The sequence below is a fragment of the Oncorhynchus mykiss genome, chromosome 3, assembly GCF_057628025.1.
Source record: "Oncorhynchus mykiss isolate SJ-2025 chromosome 3, ASM5762802v1, whole genome shotgun sequence".
Taxonomy (NCBI): domain Eukaryota; kingdom Metazoa; phylum Chordata; class Actinopteri; order Salmoniformes; family Salmonidae; genus Oncorhynchus; species Oncorhynchus mykiss.
In genome coordinates this window covers 45,498,375-45,526,080 of record NC_143024.1, presented here as the reverse complement: position 1 = coordinate 45,526,080, position 27,706 = coordinate 45,498,375, and the positions used below count along the sequence as shown (strand labels likewise).

The 27,706-nt window shown below is 44.4% G+C and overlaps 1 protein-coding gene across 1 annotated transcript; it reads right to left on the bottom strand.

Moving 5' to 3' along the window:
- Positions 1 to 207: 207 nt before the first annotated feature.
- Positions 208 to 21,574, bottom strand: fbxl4 (F-box and leucine rich repeat protein 4). The gene is made up of 9 exons (XM_021596403.3): positions 21,195 to 21,574; positions 17,071 to 17,351; positions 16,545 to 16,887; positions 14,227 to 14,563; positions 12,790 to 13,034; positions 12,151 to 12,364; positions 2,886 to 2,957; positions 2,389 to 2,701; positions 208 to 2,173 (listed from the first exon to the last, which is right to left on the bottom strand). Exons 2-9 carry the CDS (start codon positions 17,342 to 17,344, stop codon positions 2,010 to 2,012), a joined length of 1,962 nt encoding a protein of 653 aa, XP_021452078.3. The 5' UTR covers positions 17,345 to 17,351; positions 21,195 to 21,574; the 3' UTR covers positions 208 to 2,009.
- Between the last annotated feature and the right edge of the window lie 6,132 nt (positions 21,575 to 27,706).

Below are 27,706 nucleotides of genomic sequence, written 5' to 3'. Positions count from 1 at the left end.
TTGTTGGGTGAAAAAGTTCTACCTGGTTCCAAAAAGAATGATCCTACAGGGACAAGCCAGAGAACCCTGTAATGGCACCTTTCTAATTAAAGAGTGATCAAAACAAGGCGGTGTAATGTCAGCACCCTGTACACTATGAGCCAGAAATACAAGGCAGTAGTCGACCCTGGCATTTCAATGGACATACAGTTGGGGATAAATACGTAGTCTCAGTCATCAACCTTCATTTTATTTCAAATTAAAGCACCCAGTTTCGTCGTAGTACAGGTGCAACCTTTTTCAACACTTTCGAGTGGTTATCTGCCAGTGAGTCTTGACGACACCACACCTGACATTCACACTTAGTTAAGGGTACATTACTAAAGGTTCTACAAATGGCACTAAGTTTGACCACACACACGCATCCAAAACTGACTGGGGGAAAGTACATCAATGCAAAAAATAGCAGGTCCACATCAATAAATGCCTCTAAATAAAAGTAGCATTATAATGTGGCGAAAACTGTGGTGACTTTGGTCAGCTAGTGACCGGACAAAGGAGAGAAACTAGATTTGTGTAGCGGGATGACAGATTGTGTGTGTTCGTTGCACGAATGTTAACATTAATATGTGTTTTTCAATAGTTTCCCTGTGCAGGTTACTTTAGTGATTTGAGCGTGACCAGACCACGTTCCCACAGATAAAATAATATGTAATCCAAAAAGCAGACATAACTGCCACTTAATAAAAAAAGGGAATTGAAAGATGGAGATAAGATTCTGCTTAAAATAAATATGGCTTTGCATATGTCAAATCAAGATGACAGATCTGCATGGGTTTTTTCACTGGTCAAACGAAGCTATAGCGAGGGACCTGGGATTTGATGGTAACTTTGGTAGAGGGCAGGAAGCAAAGCATTACAACCACTGACACAGACACCACAGTCAGTCATGAATATAAGGCACAAAAATACCTCACATACTAGCTAGCTACTGCTCAAAATGACACTCCCAAGTTTTGCTTAAAGGTAGATTCAGCTATACAAATTCCAGTAGCTGCATATCAGGCCAATATCCCCAACAACGAAGAGAGTGAAGCGAGAGGCTAATCTACTCCGCAGTAGTTGTCCCTCAGCTATCACATTTGCAGGAGAGTGAAGCGATCTCCCATGCACATGCGAAGATGCTCTGTACGGGACTGTGGGTGCTCACATGTACAGCCTATTGTATAGCGTTTATTCCTAAATATATATTTGTTTCACACTGCTGCTCGTATCGCTGAGTCTCAGTTTAAAGGAAATGCTAACGTAGCATTGGAGATGTGCAATAATATATTACAAGATCAATAAATAATTAAGGATATTGATATCATTTTACAATCATACAATTTGCACAATATTCAACATAAAAACATTTTTTGTCTCAGTATCAGTGCCCAATGTACATTTTTCCCAGAATTCTCGTTGTCTCAGAACAAATCAAACAGGACTCAAATGTTTCTCTCAGAATAAAAAGGAGGCTCTTCTGCTGGTTTCTGAAAAAAAAAACATCTACATAATAATTGAACAATATGAACAAGATAAAACCCCTGAGATTTCAGATTCCGATAAAACACTGAGGTCAGACATTTTACAAATGAGTCACAGGAGGGGTGGACAGATGACAAGCAGCCGCCACCAGATGTGTCAGTTACTAGGCTGACCAACAATGAAATCTAGCGACTTTGGCACCCGTGACCCTGATTTCAACCAGTTTCTCCTCTCAAGACTCTCTCTTGTATTCAGCGGCTTAACATGAGGAGACTGTGTTGAGATGTAGGTGAGGTGTTCAGCCGATGCTCATGTCACTCCTAACCATTTAGTCCATATTATAATAGGCCTCAGTGCTCTCGGCCATCAGACCCCATTCATTCTACCCACTGGGCATTCAGTAATACTCCACCCCACTAGTCAAAAGTAGTGCCTCCCCCCTGGTGTCGCTGTGACGGTGTCCCTGTGTCACTGCCCCTGTGTGAGGGTGTGGCTGGGTGAGGTCACTGGGTAAAGCTCTTCTTGATGGCCACATTGGGGAAGAGTCCGCAGAGCTCTTGGACAATGCGGGCGTCCACCTGCGCGCAGAAGGACACGTCCAGGAGGAGGAGCTTCGGACACGCCTGCAGCAGCTTCCTCAGGGAGGAGGAGCTTACCATCCGGGTGCCTGTCAATCAACAACACAAACATACCACATAAGTGAGCAACATTTGTGACCACTTGATGAATACTGTGTTCTAAATGCCCCAAGTAAAATACTATATTCAAATATCGGGTGTGAACACATCTGTGGTTCTACCTAAAATGACTTAATATAAACTGGTGTGATAGAACGAGAGAAAGAGAGACAGATTAAGAAAGGAAGAGGGAGGTAGTACCCACCCAGTATGTCGAGGTGCTGCAGTGCGGGGCAGTTGGCAGCCAGCTCCTCAATGTCCGAGTCGCACACGGTGCGGTTGGCGGTGAGGAAGAGCTTCCTCAGGCACTGCAGGTTGCGGGCCAGGTGCTGAAAGCAGCCCGAGCTGCTCTGCAGTGTGGAGCACCAGCCCAGGTCCAGCTCCTCCAGTAATCTGCATCCTGCAGCCAGCTCGGCCAGGCCGCGCTCCGACAGGCTTCTGCAGCGCCACAGGTCCAGGGAGCGCAGTGAGCGACAGCGGACAGCCAGCATGCTGGCCACCACGTCATAGTCCTCTATCTGCAAGGAGAACATAGGGGCGGTGACCTTGGGGCTGTTAGCCAGCACAGAATGACTGAATCAATTGTCATGATTCTCGGTTGTGGTTCAGAGTTAAGGGGTGAGGGGTGAGGCTGATCCTAGAATGTCTCTCTGGCGCAAGAGCAGGGTATGATAGCGAGTGCATTTGTGGGGGGCATCTTACCATCACACAGCTCCCCAGGTTGAGGTGTCTCAGCTCAATACAGAAGGTTAGGATGCGCAACATGGCTGTTTGCTGCAGCAACATAAAACAAAGCAAGCGAGAGAGAGAGAGAGAGAGAGAAAATGTCAAAGTTGAGTTAAGTTTCTATCGACTGACCCAAAATATGATGATTGCACCCCTTTTTGTACACACACAGTAAAATGAGACTGAGGAATGTGCATCAAAGGTGTCGCGTCAACATTTTACAATAACAGGTCTACCCCATGTTATTCAATATCTCTCCAAGACGACTTGGTCTGGCAAACACATAACTCAACAGTATTATGGTAGTGTAACATTTCAAAGCGTAAAAAAAATATCCATTTGCTTATCACCTATCCACCATTGCTAGACAGAGATAGAGGTGGGATTTCAATGTGGAACTGTCAACATGCCACCCAATGGCAATTGGGTGTGCGTGATTGTGTACTTTAGCAAGCATCTCTAATGTGTATGCTATGTGTTTCGAGAGTGTGCGTCTAGTGGTCTCTTTTTATGACTTTTGGCAGCCAGAGAACTATTTAATTATACCAGTGACAGCTTAATGACAGCTTAATGACAGACAACAGGGCTTGGATGACACATAGGACTGGAGACAAACACACAGCCTGCTCAGTCTGCCTGCAGTAAACGACCTGAAAGCTTAGACCTCAACCTCACTACACTGGAAAGACTATGGTATGGTGTTTGCCTTAGGAAAGGCTGAAACATGAGAACAACACTCAGAAATGCCCTGTAAGGTTTTGTAGCAGGCCTGGGCAAAAACAGTACCCGAGCTCTGAGTTCATTACAAATGATGACACCAGAGAATTAGTCCTACGTAAACCACAATGGTGCCATGCACAGGCCATGTATCTGATAGAAAGCTCAACTACCTCTTAACCCATACACCACCAATATACCCATGTGCATCAGCCTAAAAATATGGCATCATTTGTGTTACAACATCGTTTCAATATATGCTACTTAGCAAACACTTTTAACAAACTATAGTTTTGGCAAGTCGGTTAGGACATCTACTTTGTAAATGACAAGTATTTTTTCCAACAATTGTTTACAAACAGATTATTCCACTGTATCACAATTCCTCACAATTCCAGTGGGTCAGAAGTTTACATACACTAAGTTGACTGTACATACACTAAGTTGACCTTTAAACAGCTTGGAAAATTCCAGAAAATTGTGTCATGGCTTTAGAAGCTTCTGATAGGCTAATTGACATCATTTGAGTCAATTGGAGGTGTACCTGTGGACATCATGGGAAAATCAAAAGAAAATCAGACAAAACCTCAGACAAAAAAGTCTGGTTCATCCTTGGGAGCAATTTCCAAATGCCTGAAGGTACCACGTTCATCTGTACAAACAATAGTACGCAAGTGTAAACACCACGGGACCATGCAACCGTCATACCGCTCAGGAAAGAGACGCGTTCTGTCTCCTAGGGATGAACGTACTTTGGTGCGAAAAGTGCAAATCAATCCCAGAACAAGAGCAAAGGACCTTGTGAAGATGCTGGAGGAAACAGGTACAAAAGTATCAATATTCTCAGTAAAACGAGTCTGATATCAACATAACCTGAAAGGCCGCTCAGCAAGGAAGAAGCCACGGCTCCAAAACTGCCATAAAATAGCCAGACTACGGTTTGCAACTGCACATGGGGACAAATATCGTACTTTTGGAGAAATGTCTTCTGGTCTGATGAATCAAAAACATAACTGCTGGCCATAATGACCATCGTTATGTTTGGAGGGTAAAGGGGGAGGCTTGCAAGCCGAAGAACACCATCCCAACCATGAAGCACGGGGGTGGCAGCATCATGTTGTGGTGGTGCTTTGCTGCAGGAGGGGCTGGTGCACTTCACAAAATAGATGGCATCATGATGTGGATATATTGAAGCAACATCTCACGACATCAGTCAGGAAGTTAAAGCTTGGTTGCAAATGGGTCCTCCAAATGGACAATCAATGACCCCAAGCATACTTCCAAAGTTGTGGCAAAATGGCTTAACTCTTGGAAGTACCGCTCCCGGATCCGGGAGAATTGTCATCAACTGACACTAATTAGCATAACGCAACGGACAAAAAATATTACTAGAAAATATTAATATTCATGAAATCACAAGTGAAATATATTGAAACACAGTTTAGCCTTTTGTTAATCACCCTGTCATCTCAGATTTTGAAATTATGCTTTACAGCCAAAGCAAGACAAGCATTTGTGTACGTTTATCGATAGCCTAGCATAGCATTATGGCTAGCTAGCAGCAGGCAACCTGGTCACGAAAATCAGAAAAGCAATCAAATTAAATCGATTAACTTTGATGAGCTTCAGATGTTTTCACTCACGAGACTCCCAGTTAGATAGCAAATGTTCATTTTTTCCATAAAGATTATTTTTGTAGCCGAAACAGCTCCGTTAGTTCTTCACGTTTGGCTGAGAATTCGTCCGGAAATTGCGGTCACGACAACGCCGGAAAATGTAGAAAAAGGAACGTAGAAAAAGGAATCTGGTTGATATCCCATTCACTGCTCAATAGGGACGCATCGGAATGCAGAGCTTTCAAAACATGAGTCACTTCCTGATTGGATTTCTCTCAGGCTTTCAAATCAAATCAAATTGTATTTGTCACATACACATGGTTAGCAGATGTTAATGCGAGTGTAGCGAAATGCTTGTGCTTCAAGTGCTGACAATGCAGTAATAACCAACAAGTAATCTAACTAACAATTCCAAAACTACTGTCTTGTACACAGTGTAAGGGGATAAAGAATATGTACATAAGGATATATAAATGAGTGATGGTACAGAGCAGCATAGGCAAGATACAGTAGATGGTATCGAGTAAAGTATATACATGAGGTGAGTATGTAAACAAAGTGGCATAGTTAAAGTGGCTAGTGATACATGTATTACATAAGGATGCAGTCGATGATATAGGGTACAGTATATACGTATGCATATGAGATGAATAATGTAGGGTAAGTAACATTATATAAGGTAGCATTGTTTAAAGTGGCTAGTGATATATTTACATCATTTCCCATCAATTCCCATTATTAAAGTGGCTGGAGTTGAGTCAGTGTCAGTGTGTTGGCAGCAGCCACTCAATGTTAGTGGTGGCTGTTTAACAGTCTGATGGCCTTGAGATAGAAGCTGTTTTTCAGCCTCTCGGTCCCAGCTTTGATGCACCTGTACTGACCTCGCCTTCTGGATGATAGCGGGGTGAACAGGCAGTGGCTCGGGTGGTTGATGTCCTTGATGATCTTTATGGCCTTCCTGTGACATCGGGTGGTGTAGGTGTCCTGGAGGGCAGGTAGTTTGCCCCCGGTGATGCGTTGTGCAGACCTCACTACCCTCTGGAGAGCCTTACGGTTGAGGGCGGAGCAGTTGCCGTACCAGGCGGTGATACAGCCCGCCAGGATGCTCTCGATTGTGCATCTGTAGAAGTTTGTGAGTGCTTTTGGTGACAAGCCGAATTTCTTCAGCCTCCTGAGGTTGAAGAGGCGCTGCTGCGCCTTCTTCACAATGCTGTCTGTGTGAGTGGACCAATTCAGTTTGTCTGTGATGTGTATGCCAAGGAACTTAAAACTTGCTACCCTCTCCACTACTGTTCCATCGATGTGGATAGGGGGGTGTTCCCTCTGCTGTTTCCTGAAGTCCACAATCATCTCCTTAGTTTTGTTGACGTTGAGTGTGAGGTTATTTTCCTGACACCACACTCCGAGGGCCCTCACCTCCTCCCTGTAGGCCGTCTCATCGTTGTTGGTAATCAAGCCGACCACTGTTGTGTCATCCGCAAACTTGATGATTGAGTTGGAGGCGTGCGTGGCCACGCAGTCGTGGGTGAACAGGGAGTACAGGAGAGGGCTCAGAACGCACCCTTGTGGGGCCCCAGTGTTGAGGATCAGCAGGGAGGAGATGTTGTTGCCTACCCTCACCACCTGGGGGCGGCCCGTCAGGAAGTCCAGTACACAGTTGCACAGGGTGGGGTCGAGACCCAGGGTCTTGAGCTTGATGACGAGCTTGGAGGGTACTATGGTGTTGAATGCCGAGCTGTAGTCAATGAACAGCATTCTCACATAGGTATTCCTCTTGTCCAGATGGGTTAGGGCAGTGTGCAGTGTGGTTGAGATTGCATCGTCTGTGGACCTATTTGGGCGGTAAGCAAATTGGAGTGGGTCTAGGGTGTCAGGTAGGGTGGAGGTGATATGGTCCTTGACTAGTCTCTCAAAGCACTTCATGATGACGGAAGTGAGTGCTACGGGGCGGTAGTCGTTTAGCTCAGTTACCTTAGCTTTCTTGGGAACAGGAACAATGGTGGTCCTCTTGAAGCATGTGGGAACAGCAGACTGGGATAGGGATTGATTGAATATGTCCGTAAACACACCGGCCAGCTGGTCTGCGCATGCTCTGAGGGCGCGGCTGGGGATGCCGTCTGGGCCTGCAGCCTTGCGAGGGTTAACACGTTTAAATGTCTTACTCACCTCGGCTGCAGTGAAGGAGAGACCGCATCTTTTTGTTGCAGGCCATGTCAGTGGCACTGTATTGTCCTCAAAGCGGGCAAAAAAGTTATTTAGTCTGCCTGGGAGCAGGACATCCTGGTCCGTGACTGGGCTGGATTTCTTCCTGTAGTCCGTGATTGACTGTAGACCCTGCCACATGCCTCTTGTGTCTGAGCCGTTGAATTGAGATTCTACTTTGTCTCTGTACTGACGCTTAGCTTGTTTGATAGCCTTGCGGAGGGAATAGCTGCACTGTTTGTATTCAGTCATGTTACCAGACACCTTGCCCTGATTAAAAGCAGTGGTTCGCGCTTTCAGTTTCACGGGAATGCTGCCATCAATCCACGGTTTCTGGTTAGGGAATGTTTTAATCGTTGCTATGGGAACGACATCTTCAACGCACGTTCTAATGAACTCGCACACCGAATCAGCGTATTCGTCAATGTTGTTGTCTGACGCAATACGAAACATGTCCCAGTCCATGTGATGGAAGCAGTCTTGGAGTGTGGAGTCAGCTTGGTCGGACCAGCGTTGGACAGACCTCAGCGTGGGAGCCTCTTGTTTTAGTTTCTGTCTGTAGGCAGGGATCAACAAAATGGAGTCGTGGTCAGCTTTTCCGAAAGGGGGGCGGGGCAGGGCCTTATATGCGTCGCGGAAGTTAGAGTAACAATGATCCAAGGTCTTTCCACCCCTGGTTGCGCAATCGATATGCTGATAAAATTTAGGGAGTCTTGTTTTCAGATTAGCCTTGTTGAAATCCCCAGCTACAATGAATGCAGCCTCCGGATAAATGGTTTCCAGTTTGCAAAGAGTCAAATAAAGTTCATTCAGAGCCATCGATGTGTCTGCTTGGGGGGGGGATATATACGGCTGTGATTATAATCGAAGATAATTCTCTTGGTAGATAATGTGGTCTACATTTGATTGTGAGGAATTCTAAATCAGGTGAACAGAAGGATTTGAGTTCCTGTATGTTTCTTTCATCACACCATGTCACGTTAGCCATAAGGCATACGCCCCCGCCCCTCTTCTTACCAGAAAGATGTTTGTTTCTGTCTGCGCGATGCGTGGAGAAACCCGTTGGCTGCACCGCCTCGGATAGCGTCTCTCCAGTGAGCCACGTTTCCGTGAAGCAAAGAACGTTACAGTCTCTGATGTCCCTCTGGAATGCTACCCTTGCTCGGATTTCATCAACCTTGTTGTCAAGAGACTGGACATTGGCAAGAACAATGCTAGGGAGTGGTGCACGGTGTGCCCGTCTCCGGAGTCTGACCAGAAGACCGCCTCGTTTCCCTCTTTTTCTGAGTCGTTTTTTTGGGTCGCTGCATGGGATCTGCTCCGTTGTCCTGTTTGTAAGGCAGAACACAGGATCCGCGTTGCGAAAAACATATTCTTGGTCGTACTGATGGCGAGTTGACGCTGATCTTATATTCAGTAGTTCTTCTCGACTGTATGTAATGAAACCTAAGATGACCTGGGGTACTAATGTAAGAAATAACACGTAAAAAAACAAAAAACTGCATAGTTTCCTAGGAACGCGAAGCGAGGCGGCCATCTCTGTCGGCGCCGGAAGTACCTGCAATATCAGTTTCGTTATACTCACAGACAATATTTTTACAGTTTTGGAAATTTTTATAGTGTTTTCTATCCTAAGCTGTCAATTATATGCATATTCTAGCATCTTGTCCTGAAAAAATTGCCTGTTTACTTTGGGAACGTTATTTTTCCAAAAATGAAAATAGTGCCCCCTAGTTTCAAGTGGAGTGGTCATCACAAAGCCCTGAACTCAATCCCATAGAAAATGTGAGGGCAGAACTGAAAAAGCATGTGCGAGCAAGGAGGCCTACAAACCTGACTCAGTTACACCAGCTCTGTTAGGAGGAATGGACCAAAATTCACCCAACTTACTGTGGGAAGCTTGTGGAAGGCTACCCGAAACGTTTGACCCAAGTTAAACAATTTAAAGGCAATGCTACCAAATACTAATTGAGTGAATGTAAACTTCTGACCCACTGGGAATGTGATGAAAGAAATAAAAGCTGAAATAAATCATTCTCGCTACTATTATTCTGACATTTCACATTCTTAAAATAAAGTGGTGATCCTAACTGACCAAAGAAAGGGATTTTTTACTAGGATTAAAAGTCAGGAATTGTGAAAAACTGAGTTGAAATGTATTTGGTAAGGTGTTTGTAAACTTCAGACTTCAACTGTACGTTATATTAGGTATGCAAGGTAGCTTTGATATCGGTTTTTAACATCGGCATTAAACTTGGCAGATGCAATACCGATGTTGGCATTTTTAGCTAATATCGGACGATTCCGATATGTTCACTGATATATTGTGCATCCCTAGTTGAAGAGATTGAAGAGCACTGCAAAATAAGTGTACAAACAGTGTGTAAAAGACCCAAAACAACTTTTTTACGACTCATTGATGATGAGCACTGTAGCACAGAAAAATAGAGACCAAAGTGATGGTGAGAGCTTCCAAAGAGCTCTTTTATCAGGTGCTTGACAATATCACAGCTGAGCTGCAGAGGCATTTTTCAAAGACTTGCAAGATAATGCAAGGGATCCAGTCTCTCAACCCAAAGAGTACAACATTCTTGAATGAGGAGCCTCTGTTTGCCTTTCCTCAGAACTTTGAGTCAGACTTAGAGGACCTCAAACATGAGGTTCATCAAACCAAGCGGCTTTCGACTTTGCAAGATTTCTGTTGTTACAACAGTCAGCAGTGTGTCTTGCGAGAGAAGCTTCTCAGCTTCAAAACTGATTTAAACCCACCTTAAGACAACAATGGTTGATGACATGTTAAGTCACCTCGGAATTCTCAGTGTTGAGTCAAGGAGGGCATGCTCCCTCAACATGGATGAGTTTGTGAAACATTTTGCCAGTTCTCACCAGAAACACAGAATTATGCTGTTTTAAATCTACCTAGGATAATTTGGCTCTTAGGCAGTCCCTCTGGTCATGATTAAAACCTGCACTGTGAACTAGCTAGTACACTGACATTCTAAAATGATAAATCCAAAGGGTATCATGTCACACAGATTTAATTTGGTCTTGATTAGGCCAATTCCAAAACTTTTCTTTGCTATTAGTTAACATAATATATATCGGCATAAATATGATAGTGCAAGTCTGTAACATTGATGGGCATCAAAATTATTATTATTTTTCAAGTCCATTTCTGCTTGATACCAGGTATGTCAAATTGCAGTGTTTTTTTTTGTCAATTACATTTTTTTGTAAATAAACTCATGTAATTTATGTAACACACAAATGCTCTTATCTCCTTGAGCTTAATTCTCTGAAAATATTTTGGATGTTCAACACTTATAGACCCAGATTATATATTCATGAAAACAGAGTGACCCAAGTCTCTCCAGTATGTGAGTACAGTACTGTGTGTGTGTGAGAGAGAGAGAGAGAGAGAAGAGAGAAGAGAGAAGAGAGAAGAGAGAAGAGAGAAGAGAGAAGAGAGAAGAGAGAAGAGAAAGAGAGAGAGAGAGAGAGAGAGAGAGAAATTGAGCTGCAGTGCCGAGGTAGAGACACTGACTATTCATGTTAAAGAATTCTAGTGAAGTAACCCTTTTGGACCACACTATCTGCTACATCGAAGAACTATTTCCATGAGACAGAGAGCAATCATTCGATCTTGACCGCTGGCACGGATGTGCTGGCCTGTACCAACCAAATTATGATTTGCTAATCTGTGAGCTATTCCCCAAGTTTCACAGCATCAAACATTGACAACAAATGACAGCATACCCTGTTTCCGGTCGACGACAACAGCCACGCCAATACGACAAAAGGTTGTTAGAAAGTTCACTTTGCAATATCGACACAGATATAATCGTTTGAAAAACAAGGCCGTTCGTGGCCGTTATAGTAATTTAAAGAAAGGCTGTTCTAAAGTTAATGTTTTTTGAATGACTACCTCATCTCTTTACCCCAAACATATAAGGTCCCTCAGTCGAGCAGTGAATCTCAAACACATATTCAACCACAAAGACCAGGGAGGTTTTCCAATACCTCAGAAAGAAGGGCACTTATTGGTAGATGGGTAAAAAAATAAAAAAAAGCAGACAGTGAATAATCCCTTTGAGCATGGTGAAGTTACTCATTACACTTTGGATGGTGTATCAATACACCCAGCCACTACAAAGACACATGCTTCCTTCCTAACTCAGTTGCTGGAGAGGAAGGAAACCACGAGGCCAATGGGGACTTTAAAAACAGTTACAGAGTTGAAAGGCTGTGAAAGGAGAAAACTACAATGCTGTTGATCCATCCTCAGTTATGTCACAATACAAACCCAATTGACAGAGTGAAAAGAAGGAAGCCGGTACAGAATAAATATATTCCAAAACATGCTTCCTGTTTGCAACAAGGCACTAATATAATACTGCTAAAAATGTTTGTTCTGAATACAAAGTGTTGTGTTTGGGACAAATCCAATACAACACATTACTAAGTACCGCTCTCCATATGTCCAAGCATAGTAGTGGCATGCTTGTAATCAATCATTAAGGACTGATGAGTTTTTCAGGATAAAAAATAAAACAGACTGGAGCCAAACAGTCATTATGGGGTACACACTGTCATTATGGGGTATTGTGTGTAGATAGGTGTTTTTTTTTTAAAACCATTTTGAAAATTCAGACTGTAACACAACAAAATGTAGAATAAGTCAAGGGGTACTTCTGAAGGCACTGTACCTCTATCCTTGTGCGGTAGAGCACTAGCCGGCGCAGGCGGGTGAGCTTGGAGATGTGTGTAAAGGCCTGGGGGTGGAGGCGGTCGCACGAGGACAGGTTGAGCTCCTGCAGCCGGGGACACGTCTGGGAGATGACCTCCAGACACGGTTCACTCAGGAAGTGACAACACGACAGCTCCAGACACACCAGGCTCCCACCACACGCCTTCATGAAGCTGAAAGGGAGGGGGGGGTCAGACCTGTGTTGTGGCATGGCAACAACATTAACACGGAAGTTCAGGATTTGACAACTTTATGTTAGTTTCAGTTTCAAGTTTTATTAGTTGTATGTACGGGATACACATGGTATACGCTGTCCAACAAAAAAAAAAAGCTTACTTGCAGGTTCCTTCTCGACAATGCAACAACAAGAAATAATGAGAGAATACGAACATAAAGTAAATGGCTCAGTAGAATACAATAAAGATTTTAGCACAAGTAAAATACAGAAAGGCACAATTTATAGTCCAATATTTACACAGACGGTTCCTCACCCTGAAATCAACCGAAGTGATGGGCACACACATGCCACTCTAAAGACAGACACCGATGAACCACAAAATGTCCAGATTCTCTAGTCCCCCCCAGCCCCATGCCTCACCTGCTGAAGCCGGTGAGGGTGAGGGCTCCACGGTTACCGGTCCAGGAGAGGTTGAGCCTCTGGAGCAGGGTGCACCGGCCCTGCAGGTGGCTCAGGGAGGTGTCACTGAGGCGAGCCCAGTATGGCTGCAGGCTCAGCTGGATGTACTGGAGGGGGTCACAGCAGTGCTGGCGGAGTAGCTTGCAGGTCTGGGTCAGGCGACACAGGTCGGGCAGGGTCAAGTGGCTAACTATCAGCTGGATCAACTGTAGGGGGAGAGAAGGGAGAGAATTACAGAGAGATAATAAGAGTGAAGGGAGGATGGTGGGAGAGGGGGTAGAGGGAGAAGGATAAATAACGATGGAGGAAGAGAGAGACAAGGAAAGCAAGAAAGAAAGCAAGAAAGAGACAGAAGGGATGATGTCAGGCAGAGCAGAATAATATAAAACAGTGTATGTTGAACACACACACAAAGCAATATCCTTGTGGCAGTGAGTCTGCCTGTTCGTGCAATATGGAAGTGTGCTTCTCAGTAAGACAGAGGTAGAGAGAGAGAATAGGTGTGTATGTGTGGAGTGAATAAACAATACACTGTGTGTTCAACAGGGTATCCACTAGCAGATAATAGCTATATTGTATTTCAGACACACACACACACATCGGTTGTGAGGAGTGAGGTGAATGGCAGCGGTTTGGAGAGCAGTACATAAAACCAAGAGAACAGCTCGTCTTAGAAAATATGACATGTCTTTTATAACATGAACATGACTATTTTGTAAGCTTAATATCAAATATCTCCATGGGTCCAAGACGGTATGTGTAGGTCCATGGAAGACATCTTTTTGTCAAATTAAGTCCTGGCAAAGTACAAAAAAAACAGCCCAAGATACCCTAAGCATAAACATTTTCAGTAGATGGGACTACAATTAAAACTGCAATATGTCACTTTTTGGGTGACGCCAAACAAATCACATAGAAATGATATATCATATGTTATAGATCTGTCATTCTCATTAAAACCACATCTAAGAAGCATTATATCTCTTCTGTGTGTGCTATTTCTATGCTCCCATTGTTAAGTTTAGTTTCTGTGTCTTTTACTTGCAGTTTTGTACACCAGCTTCAAACAGCTGATTATGTTATGAAAAATATATTTCATAGCAGTTCAGATGGTACAATGATTCTCTACACTATGTTTGCTTGTTTTAGTCACATAAGCTAAAATCAGGTGAACTAGTCACATGTTTGCAAACAGGAAATGGCGGAGCAATTTCTGCATAGTCCATCTTTAAAACCAAAGCGAGAATTGTTTGGAAAACAGCATCTTGCAATTGTCCTGCAACTATTGCCAACCTTTTTTTTCAAATTTCAGTGCCATTTTGTGGACAGAAAATGCAGCCAGCAGCCATATACGAGTGTTGTAGTATATGTGAGTGTCTAATAGCGTATTCTTCCCACCTCGTAGGGCAGTTTATCAAAGTATCCATTCCCTAGGTTAATGTGCTTGCCATCCCTGGCCTGTCTGAAGGAGGCTCCCGGGTCAGACAGTTCCTCATCGCTGTCACTCAGGTCACAGATGTTGATCCTGGGCATCTTATAACGGGAGAGGATGGGCCTCTCTTTCTGGCCACGCAGAACGACGGCGTCCAGCTCCGTGTAGTACTTTAGCAGGGAGCTGTTGACCTCCACGCGGATCAAGTTGGTGGGGAAACTCAGCTGCTTGATGCTGGGAGAGAACTGCCTGGCCTGGGGAGTCAGCACCTTGGTGGGCTCCTCAGCCCACAACACCTCCCACCTGGGGACAGAGAGGTACACCTGTCACGGGGTACACACAGACTCACCATTCTTTAATCTGAGACATTCACTTAGGGCAGTTTGCCCATGCTAAGCCTAGTCCTGAACTAATAAAAACATGCTCAATGGAGAATCTAAGTGAAAGTGCTTCTTATTCTGAGACTAGGCTTAATCTGTGTCTGGGAAACCAGCCAATAGAGTACAAACACACATTCCGTTGTGGTCCTCTGTAGCTCAGTTGTTAGAGCATGGCGGTCGCAACGCCAGGACAGTGGGTTAGATTCCCAGAACTACCCACATGTTAAAAGAAATACAAATAAAAGTACAAGCATGACTTTAAAAAGGTCCAATGCAGCCGTTTAATTGAAAACAAACTAAATGGCTTCTTAGCAAAGAGCAGTTTCTCAAGCAAGAATTTTGCTAGGACTGTCAGAGTGGTCTGAGTGGAGAGGGGGAAAACTGAAAATGAGCTGTTATTGGCAGAGAGGTTTGGAACTCTCTTTCTTATTGGTCTATTAACTTATTAATAGAAAAACTACATTCCACAATTGAGAGCACCTTGACTGGCTGCATCCTTGCTTGGTGTGATTACTGCACCGCCCTCGATCGCATGGCACTGCAGAGGGTGGTGCGGACAGCCCAGTACATCACTGGGGCCGAGCTCCCTGCCATCCAGGACCTCTAGATCAGACGGTGTGAAAGGAAGGCCAGGATAATTGTAAAAGAATCCAGCCACCCAAGCCATAGACTGTTCTCTCTGCTTCCGCACAACAACTGGTACCGGAGCAACAAGTATGACAACTGCAGGCTCCTGAACAGCTTCCATCTCCAAGCCATAAGACTGCTAAACAGATAACAAAATGGCTACATGGACTATATGCATTGAACCTTGTATTACAGTTTTATTTTTGCACCGACTATGCACACCCTCACTCAGTACTTAATTTTCTCACACACATTCATACTTTCTCCACACACACACACACACACACCTGTCCATTTTAATAGCCGGGCAGCTGCACACATTTCAGCACATAAACGCCTGTTTCAAATAAACGCTGGATCTAAATTAATGGTTTGAGGTTACCATGGACACAGCTTTGATATTCCTATGGTCATGTGCATTAAAAACATTCTTTCAAAATTCTGTCATCGTTGCTAGCCATGACGCCACCAAAAAGAAAAGGTGACTTCAGTGATTACCGATACTGCTCTCCATGGTGCTGAAGGGCGAAATTGGGGTGTATGATAGGCAGCCTAGTCTTTGCAACTCTGACCTTCGATAGATTTGCTATTATAATGGTTACAATAAACAATGTGGTAGTCTTTTCAGAAATGTATTGAGCAACAGCTGTGTGCATTAAGGAAATAGATGACTGACTCAAATAGAAGCACCGGTTGTGTTGAGAGATTGAAGCAAATATATATAAATGTACCCTTATTTTACCAGGTAAGTTGACTAAGAACACATTCTCATTTACAACAACGACCTGGGGAATAGTTACAGGGGAGAGGAGGGGGGATGAATGAGCCAATTGTAAACTGGGGATGATTAGGTGACCGTGATGGTATGAGGGCCATATTGGGAATTTAGCCAGGACACCAGGGTTAACACCCCTACTCATGATAAGTGTCATGGGATGTTTAGTGACCACAGAGAGTCAGGACACCCATTTAACGTCCCATCCAAAAGACAGCACCCTACACGGGGCAATGTCCCCAATCACTGCCCTGGGGTATTGGGCTATTAGACCAGTGGAAAGGGTGCCTCCTACTGGCCCTCCAACACCACTTCCAGAAGCATCTGGTCTCCAATCCAGGGACCGACCAGAAGCAACCCTGCTTAGCTCCAGAAGCAAGCCAGCAGTGGGATGCAGGGTGATATACAGGGATGGTGTGAAAGTGGCTATGGACGAAAAACAAAAATTTCATGATAGAAGAAATTTCTACAACCCGAGTCCCACACCACCACTGGTCCTTACCGGACGTCGGTGGGAGGGTTCTGGGAGAAGGGGTTGAGGGAGCAGGCCATGATCTGGACGATAGCACCCGGATGGTAGGTCTCCAGCACCTCCACAGCTGTGGGGTAGACGGGTTCCTCGAAGGCCAACTCGATGTAGTCCTGGCTGTGGAAGGCCTTGGGCGTGCGGCGGAAGGGAAGCGGCGCGCTGGCACACTGCTCCCACCACGCCCCGTAGGCCCTGAACACGGCCGTCTGGGTGAAGTCCCCAGAGCTGGGGTAGACGTTGGGCATGCCGGCCAGGTTCCACATGGTGTACGACATGCTGTTCTCACTGCCGTAGTGGGAGCTGAAGTCCAGCACCTCTATAGGATAGGATAAGGTTAGTCCATCTGCTCCCAATCCACCAGACAATAGCAGACAAACACACAGCGCACATTATGGGAGGAGCACACAGTGCCGGCTCCAGTGCAGCACACCTGGAGCTATTTTAAGGGGTTGGGCTAAGTGCCTTGCTCAAGGGCACAATAGCAGGTGAATGATCCTACCTTTGGCATACTGTTCCACCTCCACGCTGATGGGCAGGGTAGCCCGCTGGCCTGACTCCAAGGCGCGCCTGCTGGTCAGCGCCTCACCCCGAGTTCCGCTCCTGGACCGGCGCCGCAGACAGATGTAGTAAAACATGCTCAGAAGGGTTAGCATAAGGAACAGTGGGTCAGGGGAGCAGTGGGCTGGGTGTGGCTTTCGGGAAGCGGCCCCAGAAGCCCGCCTGGCTCGGGGGATTGTGCCCAACACAACGCAGGCTACAAGCCCCAGCCACATACAGGACCTGTGGGTTAGGGGGGAGACAAAAAGACACACAAGACAAGAGTTAGAAAAGCAAGACAGAAAAATATTCCCCGATGATCTTCAAGAGTGCTAGTAGTAAAACTCTGGGACAATCCTTTTTCCCCACAAATTGCTAAGAAATAAGCAAATGTATCGGTCTTAGGGATGGATTGAAAAAAAAGTGTATTTATTTTGTATTTAGTCCAGTGGTGGGTCATGTCATTTGTAATTTATGAAATGTATTTATCTGTGTTTTAGAATGAATTGCTTATTAAGGCTGTATAAACTCAGCAAAAAACGACACGTCCACTGTTTCCCATGCTTGTTCAATGAACCACAAACAATTAATGAACATGCACCTGTGGAACGGTCGTTAAGACACTAACAGCTTACAGACAGTAGACAATTAAGGTCAAAGTTATGAAAACATAGGACACTAAAGAGGCCTTTCTACTGACTCTGAAAAACACCAAAAGAAAGATGCCCAGGGTCCCTGCTCATCTGCGTGAATGTGCCTTCGGCATGTTGCAAGTAGGCATGAGGACTGCAGATGTGGCCAGGGCAATAAACTGCAATGTCCGTACTGTGAGACGCATAAGACAGCGCTTCAGGGAGCTGATCGTCCTCGCAGTGGCAGACCACGTGTAACAACACCTGCACAGGATCAGTACATCCAAACATCACACCTGCGGGACAGGTACAGGATGGCAACAACAATTTCCCGAGTTACACCAGGAACGCACAATCCCTCCATCAGTGCTCAGACTGTCCACCTGTTGGATCGGAGGGTGAGGGCTAGGGCCATTTCCCCCAGAAATGTCCGGGAACTTACAGGTGCCTTGGTGGAAGAGAGGGGTAACATCTCACAGCAAGAACTTGCAAATCTGGTGCAGTCCATGAGGAGGAGATGCACTGCGTACTTAATGCAGCTGGTGGCCACACCAGATACTGACTGTTACATTTGATTTTGGCCCCCCCTTTGTTCAGGGACACATTATTCAATTTCTGTTAGTCACATGTCTGTGAAACTTGTTCAGTTTATGTCTCAGTTGTTGAATCTTGTTACGTTCATACAAATAATTACACATGTTAGGTTTGCTGAAAATAAACTCAGTTGACAGTGAGAGGACGGTTCTTTTTTTGTTGAGTTAGTAAATATATATATATATATATATATATATATATCGATGCCATCATCTCTGATTCTCCGCTGGGCGTGCAATTTGAAGTGCGCCTATAGGCTATTTAGTGTGGTCTCAATCAAATGACCCATAGCATATAGGCAGGCTATAGCATTTGGATGCAGTTTAATAATGTAGACAATGTTAGAGCACAGTGTAGAATTTGCCAAAACAAAATCTCATATAAAGCCGGTTCTACGCACAACCTACACCGGTATATGTGAACTGTGCACCCAACTGTGAAGCTAGCTGTAGCGGAGCTTCGAGAAACTAGCGGGCCTGCTAGTGATAGTGGTGGAGCCAGCACCTCCGTACCCACTCAGTCACGTAGGCCTACTACGCGACCCACGGCAATGCAGTCTTTTATGGACCAGTTTATGCCAAACGTCTATGTCTGTAGCAAAACAAGACCAAAATTATATTGCATTGGCTAAAAGGATTGCCACCGATTTCCAGCCATTTTCAATGGTGGAGGACAGAGGTTTAAGAAATGATATGTATATGTCAAAATCCAATGTACACAATTCCAAGCAGAAGAACCATTTCAAAATCAGTTATTCCACAACTGTAGAAGAGCACACAGGCTTCAGTGCGTGAAAGAGTCCAAAAAGCTTCTGCAGTTTGCCTTACCACTGAATGCTGTACATCAAAGGTAACCACTTCTTACATGTCGGTTACATGTCACTTCATTGAAGATCTGTCGATGTCTAGCTGTCTTATGGACTGCTTTGAGTTCAGCGACAGACACACCTCAGAGAACTTGGCAGAGGAACTGTTGAGAATGGCAAGTAGATGGAAAAGTGGTCTGTTGTGTTAGCGACAATGCAGCTAACATAACCAAAGCCGTGAAAATGTTCAAATGGACACATCATCCATGTCTTGCCCACACAATCAACCTGGTTGTAAGAGATGCTGTGACGGTGATGAAGCTCACTGTGAACAAAGTGAAAGCATCTGTGGAATACTTCCAGATGGGGATGCCTGAGCTGAGGCCTAAACAAGACTGCACTACAAGGTGGAATTCAACATTTTATATGCTGAAGCGGTTTCTTGAGTCTAAGGATGCCATCATCTCTACCCTGGCCATTGTCAATGCACCTGTTGATGCTCTGACCCAAGAGGAATGGGAGGTGGTGGAGGAGGTGTGCAGAGTCCTGGAACCCTTTGAGCAGGTCACTGTGGAGATCAGTGGAGAGAGGTACAGTAAGCAGTTATTACTACATCATTATTTAATCCAGTATTATATATGTATATGACCAGTAGATGAGAATGTAGTATCAGTAGACAGAACATGAACCTGAACTATTAAGTTACTGTTCTCTCTTTTCAGCTATGTGACAGCCTCAAAAAGGATACTCCTGTGTAAGGGTCTGCAGCGAATCACAGCCAGCCGCCAGAGAGAAGCAAATGTAACCACAGGACATGTGATAGAGTTGATGGACACCCTATGTCCATCAATGGACAGAAAGTTCCACATAATGGAATATAATCACATGCTATCAGAAACCGCTGTACTTGACCCCAGATTTAAGAAGTTAGCCTTCAGTGATGCCAGAGCGATTCATGAGGCTCTTCAAAGAATGACCTCAGCATTCAGCTGGTTCAGGCACCAGGAAGAAGAGGGATCCGATGGAGCAGAAGCACCAGCAGTAGTGCCAAAAACGTCTGCTGTTTGGATGCTGTTTGACGAGAGAGCAACTGGGGATGCAGCACGAAGGAATCCCTCAGCAGATGCCATAATGGAGGTCCGATCCTATTTGGAGGAGCTGCAGATCCTCTGAGCTGGTGGAAGAGCAAGGCCTCTTTCTACCCACGGCTTACTAAAGTCATGGCAGGGAGACTCTGCATAGTGGCCACATCCGTTCCCTCTGAGAGGGTCTTCTCGAAAACGGGACAAACAATTACTGAGAAGCTACCGCATTGGCCCCTCGAAAGTGAGGCAGCTTGCATTTCTGAATGCAAATCTCTCATAAAAGGCACAATATGGTCAGCGTTGCTGTGTGCTGTTGGTTATAACATGGCAATAAAGAGGAGAGAGAAAAGAGGGACCAGCTTAAGGTTTTAAGTGGGATGCTGCAGTGTGTCAAATGATCTTTCCTCTACTTCCCTCTCCCGTGGGTCTATACCCCCATCCTAGCCAATGTATGTAGCTAGAATCCCTCCACAGTCTACACACATTCTTGACATAGCTAGCTAAGCTAACCCTACCCCAAACACCTGTCAACTAGCGACAGAACATGCCATTGCAGGAATGCCAGATGTAGCTCGTTACGTCGATGTTGTTGCTGTAACGTTAGTTGTTCTCGTGATTTAACGTTACTACAGCTAGCTAACGGTGAACCAACTTGTCGCCTTGACGGAACCCACACACATGAACGTCAAAATCACCCAGAAATGTGGCTAGCTTAGCTGTGATCATCTTGACATGTGGTGGACCACAAATAAACCAGTAAAAAATAAATAAATCGGTTCCGTTAAAGTTGATGCACATGCTCACTTCATCTAATATTCAGAAGACATGATAATATGACATTTGTCCCAAAAGAACATTGAAGTAGCATATCGCAGCCAGATAGCTACTAGAACGTTAGCGATGGCTAGCAAACTACTGTGGCAGACTCAATAGTAAGAACACATGTAACAAGGATTACATATGTACTTACGTTAACAGTCGATCAAATTAAGCGTTCACAAAGCAAGGCTGTCTTTGTTCCATATATGAGATTAATGTTAGCAGAAATCCTGAAACCATAGACTTTTCTTCTCACTTCTGTTTACATCGAGAATTAACGCCGATGAAGCGGAGCATTATGGGAATTATAGTATTTTGTACTGGAAACAGATGTATTCTTGTTACAACTGTCTGTGTGTGTGTGATGTGTGTTGTGTATGTGTGTGTGTGTGTGTGTGTGTGTGTGTGTGTGTGTGTGTGTGTGTGTGTGTGTGTGTGTGTGTGTGTGTGTGTGTGTGTGTGTGTGATGTGGTGTGATGTGTGTGTGTGGTGTGTAGTGTGTGATGTGTTTGTGTGTGTGTGTGTGATTGTAATCAGGGCTGATAAAAAAAAGTGTGAATAAAACATTTGTCCGTCAGAATTGACTGACAATGTAGTGGTGTGACATTTATCCTCTCCTAACAGAGCACTCTCCTGTCACAACCTGCCTCTGACCTCTCAAGGAAGAGGCAGAGGGACTGCATTGTTGGCTGTCCATCACACACAAACACTCGCACAAAATCAGAGAGAGAGAGAGAGAGAGAGAGGGGGAGAGGGAGAGGGAGAGATTAATGGATGCTTATGGTCATGTCTTGGCTGGCATTTGCATAGATGAATGACTTGTCCAGTCACTTTGTCTCTCTGGTGCGTTGAGGCCCTATTGTCACCACAAAAGAGCAATGGGTCCCTGCGGAACCCTCAGCAGCCAATCAAAAGCCAAGCTCTCATTAGCAGGCATCCTTTGTGGGTGACTAGAGCAGATTAATTACCTTTGACTAACAGAGCTCCATTTCTCTTTTCTCTCAATTTGAACAATAAATAACCCTTTGGGTTATTTAGTAATAAACACATCATTTAATAATCACAAATCCTTTCTTTCTCTTTGAAGCTTTGATTTCAATTCAATGACCAAATAGGCAAAAATATTTGTCATCATAACTTAATTGACACGATAAGCATATTTTTCTTGTCCGACAAAAATTATAAAAGAGAACAATTCAATGTGTTCAATTGTATTATATGTAATATAATAAAAAAAAACTGAATAATTTCCTTATATTTCCTTTGATTATTTCTTATCCCTAGAATAGGCTTTGAGACCGCTGCGGTCACTGGCCACTGGCTAAGGTACATTACCAAGACACTGGAACAGAGGAGAGTATCAGAGGAGAAGCTGGTGTCTATCCAGCTAGAGAGTTAACGAGAGAAAAGGGGGGTGATTTGGAGCCAGCGGGCACCGGGGCTGCCAGTTCTGTGATTGACAGTCCAGGCGGCTGTCAGCTCTCCTAGGCATCACCGCCGTCTAGCCTGTCTACTGTCAGGCCTTTGTTCCGGCCCACTGTGCCACACATGCATATATAGACATGGGTGAGCACACACACATGCAAATGACCACACACACACACACACACACACACACACACACACAAAAGTTAATTTCTGTCCCTGTACTTTGCCCCAGCTGTCAGAAACTTAGTTAAATAACGAATCTGCCCCTCTCTTGCCTCTGTGGAGAGGCTAAAGAGGAGGTCAGACTAACCTAATGTAAAATTAGTAACGCTGCTTGTTTAGCGAGTACCACTTCCTCCCAATTTGGCCCATACCTGGCGCAAGCTGGTAAAAGCTGGCTATTCGCTGGCACAAGTGGGGACACTTCAAGCTGAGGAGTAAGGTTCACACATCCACATGTGCTACATTCACCCCTCAAAATTACTCACCAGCGACCCCAGCACAACTGTAGATCTGGGTCACGGCACCACTGTAAAAGACGTCACACTGCTTGCTTAGTGAGTACCACTTCCTCCCAATTCGGCCCATACTGGCACGAACTCAAGACCTCTGTCTTGCTAGCACACGTGACCGCCCTCCTCAAGCATCTTAGCCGATCGTGCCCCCTCAGAAGCTAGCTAATGAGGTGACGCAAGCGGGACACCTAAGGGAGTAAGTTTCACTCAACCACATGTGCTACACTAACATAGCAGGCGTATAAGAAATGCCTGAACGGGATGCCCCACATTCTGGTCCTAAAGGGGGGGGGGGGGGGGGGGGTCTCTTCTCTTCTGTACTGTACTGTTAAACCAAACCAATAAATGTGGAGGCGGAGTTCAGATGGAGAGTCGCCTTATTAACGTCCAAAAGCGGAAGGTGCACCACAGGCTTTCTTCCATTTCCATCCCTGGAAACCGGCAGACAGTAGAGGGAGAAGCTGCTCTGCATCGCTATAGCCATGCCCACCTTCCCAGGCAGCCTTAGTCAAGCCACATGGGGTAACATCTCATGGGGTGCATAGAACATCCAGCCATGCCTAGTGCCCATCCCCCTCTGCATTAGCATAGAATCTGGCCAATGCCAGGCCTTAACATAGAAATAGATAGGGTGCACTCAATATGGCCACCGGTCCACCCATCATAAAACATTGATTTGATTTGAATGGGAATGTCCAATCTAATCCTTATATTTCTATATTCACCAACCCTCATCGAAGTTGAATACAGAATGTATTATTTCCATGTACATCATTTTTTTCTCACGTCAAATAAAGCCAGCGATCAAATGTCCCAGCTATTAAAACATGACTTCCAGGTGCCAGTATGTTAATTATTCACATACATTTAAATGCATTTGATATCCCAACAGGTGTTAACAAATGTATGCTGCACATCACCCCGGCATGATGCTCGACTGAAGTCACATCACAGGCTGCTACACAAGGCCTCCTCTACAAACACAGAGGGTAAAGAAAGGTGAAGAAAGACTGAGGTTGAAAAAAAGAGGAGGTGATGTGTAAGTGGGGGGACGGGGACGGGGGGGGGGGCGGCAGTGAATGCAGTAAATAATAGAGGGGGGTAGGTATATACTGTATCAGTATGAAGTATGAAGAATAGAAGAGAAGATGGAGGAAATGACAAGAAAGTGAGTAGAATGGCATAGAAACACAGCAAAAGACACACACGCTCACTTGAAATCACACACCTTTTGCATTACAACCAAGGCTTTCAGTGAGGTTATAGGAGGCAACGCTAGAAGAAAACAAAAAGGACTGAAGAAGACAAAAGGGCATTCTTTGCATTTCTGAATCTGATCAACTTCAAGGTGTATTGAGAATGCTTAGCAGAATAATTTACACTTCTTTTGTTCATAATGGTTTGTCCAAATCCAAGAACAAAACAAATATTGACTTGAGGGCGGCAATAGCCTTTGCATAAAACAATCATTAGCATTAGGCGATACCTTTCATCATTCATCAGGGCCAACCTTCATTTGTAATCATTTATAAGATAACATTCCATTAATTACGTCTTAAATTCCAACCTCCCAATCAAAATGATCCCATATCTAGCATTTGACTCCAGTTTCAAAGGTTGGCAATACTATCTAAAGAGCATTTGAAATATTTCACCCTGATTACAAAAGCTATCGGGCTTTTGTCTAAATGACAGAATCTGCAAATATAATTAGCACAGGAAGAAATACGGCAAGATAGCGGAAGAGCTGTCATCTCCTTCTGCTATTGTTTTCCAGCGCGCGTCCTCCAACTGAACTTCACCGTTAGCTCTTTAATTGGTTTCAGGAAATAGGTTGCGATGAAAAGTCATGACCTTGATCTTTCCTTTCGATAAATTCTTTTTTTTTTTTTGCCTGGTACATGCAAATAGGAGGTTGGTTGGGGTGGAAAGTAAACAGACACAGATTGTTTCATTTTATTTTGTGTTTAGTGGCTGATTAGAAGCCTAATTAAATACACTGTTAAAGAGTTCACAGGCACACAGAGGAGACTCTGACCCTGCAACTTCTCATAGACCCCAGAGATCCACTAAACAAAGAGATTATTAAATGCACCCCGGAATAAAGAGCATGTACTCAGAGTCTTTAACAAACAACCATTAGACCTTTGTTATTATCAGATCCTGTTCTTCATTTACTTTTTACCTAACAGCTGAACATTAATGGGGGTATAAAGGGAAAGGAAGCCGACCAAACATTAGCTCATTAGGTTGGTGATATACTGTATATCAACTTGGCACTGTTCCAGTGGACGGCAGGGTCAACACACGCACAGTCAAATGTCATGCCTAGAACAGGAAGGTGAGTCAAATGGGCTTGTAATGTAAATCCAATAGAATTCATTAGATTCATTTTATGACCCAATGGTGAAAACAAAAGAGATTTGACAAATAGCCCACATCATCACTGATTCGGTCAGCGATGATGAGCTCCCCACATCGTCTCGCCACCCCTTCCACTTTCCTTTCAGTTCAGAAATTCAGTGTACCAGGGCATCTCCCATCCTCCCAATTCATCTATGGAGTGGGCAGAATGGCATTCTTGTCTAGTCATTCTATTTCTATGAGCTAGGCCTACAGTAAACACCAGTCCTGGTGCCGGAGAACTCTCTCACCTCTCAAGGTCTCCGGGATGTTCTTATACTGTAAAGCAGAGCAGCCTTGACGCAGTGCGTCGTCGACTCGTCGCTATGACAGCCTCAGACACAGAGGGCACACGTTACACCACAAAACTCACAGCAGGCGCTTAGCTACTCACAGTGAACTAACACACCACACACTCCTGGAGGTTCTCTCATCCAAAAGGTTAAACATGGCTGTGCAGAGGGGATTGTGTTTGTCATCCTATCTATCTCTCTGGACTCACTCTAGCTGGTAGTGGAGGGCAGTGGTCAGAGGAAGGGTATTAGCCAGGTAAATAAGTCATGTAAAGCCAAAACATTGTCGCTATGTAACGGCACATTGGTGACAGGTAATACTGAAGATTCACAGTCATATCCAAATATGTTAGTGATTATCTAAAGGAAGATACATGTTTGTCCAAACAGGCCATAATACAATTACGGTGGCCAGTTCCTATGTAGTCCATAATCCTCCTCCTCCAGCTGTGAGGGCTATTTCAGATGCCACCCGTCCTCTCCTCACCGCCTCTGTCCACCGCACCTCTGACAACAATACACCTCTCTTCCCTCCTCTGTCCTCCTCCTCCTCCCTCTCAACAGGCTTCTGCGGAATTTATTCAAATATTTTGACATTTCGCCTCTCCTCACTTCCCGAGCAGAAATGATTTGTGACAGACGGAGATGGGGCTTTGTCTGAAGAGCTTCCTCTAACGCCCACCCAAGGGCTCTTTTTTCCCCGATTTTTTCCCCCCTCTTTTACAAAGGCCAGTTCTCTCCTCCTTTCTTCTCCACTGCTCCTCCTGTCAGCTGTTGCAGCCAATGAAAGCAAAGCTCTACTCCTGGTTTTCTCCATGTGCCGCTCCACTGCCGTCAACAAACTGTGTGAAATTGCAGTTGCTGACATAGTTTTATGTGCTTTTAGCTCAGTGGCCACCTGTGATCCTGACACTATGTATAACAACAATGTAAGGGTGTAAAAGTACTGTAACCTGGCAGGCCAAATACTTTAGCACACCCCCTTAAGGTGTCACGTCTTCACTACACAGCAAATTCTCCTGTGTTAAGTCAACACTGAGAGTGTTACATTTAACACTGAGTATTAAATGAACACACTGCTTAGTTTAAAGCCTTATTTGCATATATCCCAGTGTTTTGCCTTTCGAGTGAATTGTAGAGTATTTATTAGTGACGGAGACATGGTTGTTGTGTTCATCCATTTTCAGTTCTGTGGACTTCACCAAGTGTGATCCTAAGCGAATATGTTAATATGTTAATGAATTTTTTTAACACAATACATATTGGTTTAGTTTAGAAAATGTCAGTTGTATTTGAGTAGCATTACATTAATTCATCAATCAATTTACAAACAAAAAACATAGATATTGAAACAAACATTTCTAAAAATCAACCTGCAATAGTGCATGCTGGGAATTATGATAATGATGGGTGTGGCTTTGGTTCAACTCTGGTATAAACACCAACACTGGGGTTCTTTTAGTTATCCATTCCTGTGTAGTTATCCATTATACTCCATTTCATTAAAAGCAGTTTATTCTACAAGCAAAATCTAAATGTTGAACCAGTCAGAGTAGTCTTCAGCAGAATACGTTGCTATTGTACTATTGTACTACATAAGTAGTGGGAGATGGAGTACATTTCTGCAAAATCAAAAGGAGGATGTTGTGTCCACTGAAGGAAGCAGCTCAGATAACAAGCGATGTAGAGTACACTGCTGTAGACTGTTCTGCTCTGACAACACAGCCTTTATTTGAATAATGCTGCTTATTAGCTTATGGAGAGGGTTTTTTTCTGCTCCTGTCTGTCCCTGGTCACTTTGCTCCGCCACAATAGACAAACAAGGCAACTGAGCGGAAATGTTGTCATCCATCAACACAGAGAGAGAGAGAGAGAGAGAGAGAGAGAGAGAGAGAGAGAGAGAGAGAGAGGCATGAAGCAGTGCAAGACAAGTGCATTTCTGTCTTGTTATTTCTTCACCAATAATACGACTTCTCTACCCTTCACATTCGTTCTCCCCTATCTGAAACCCTGGTCTCCACACA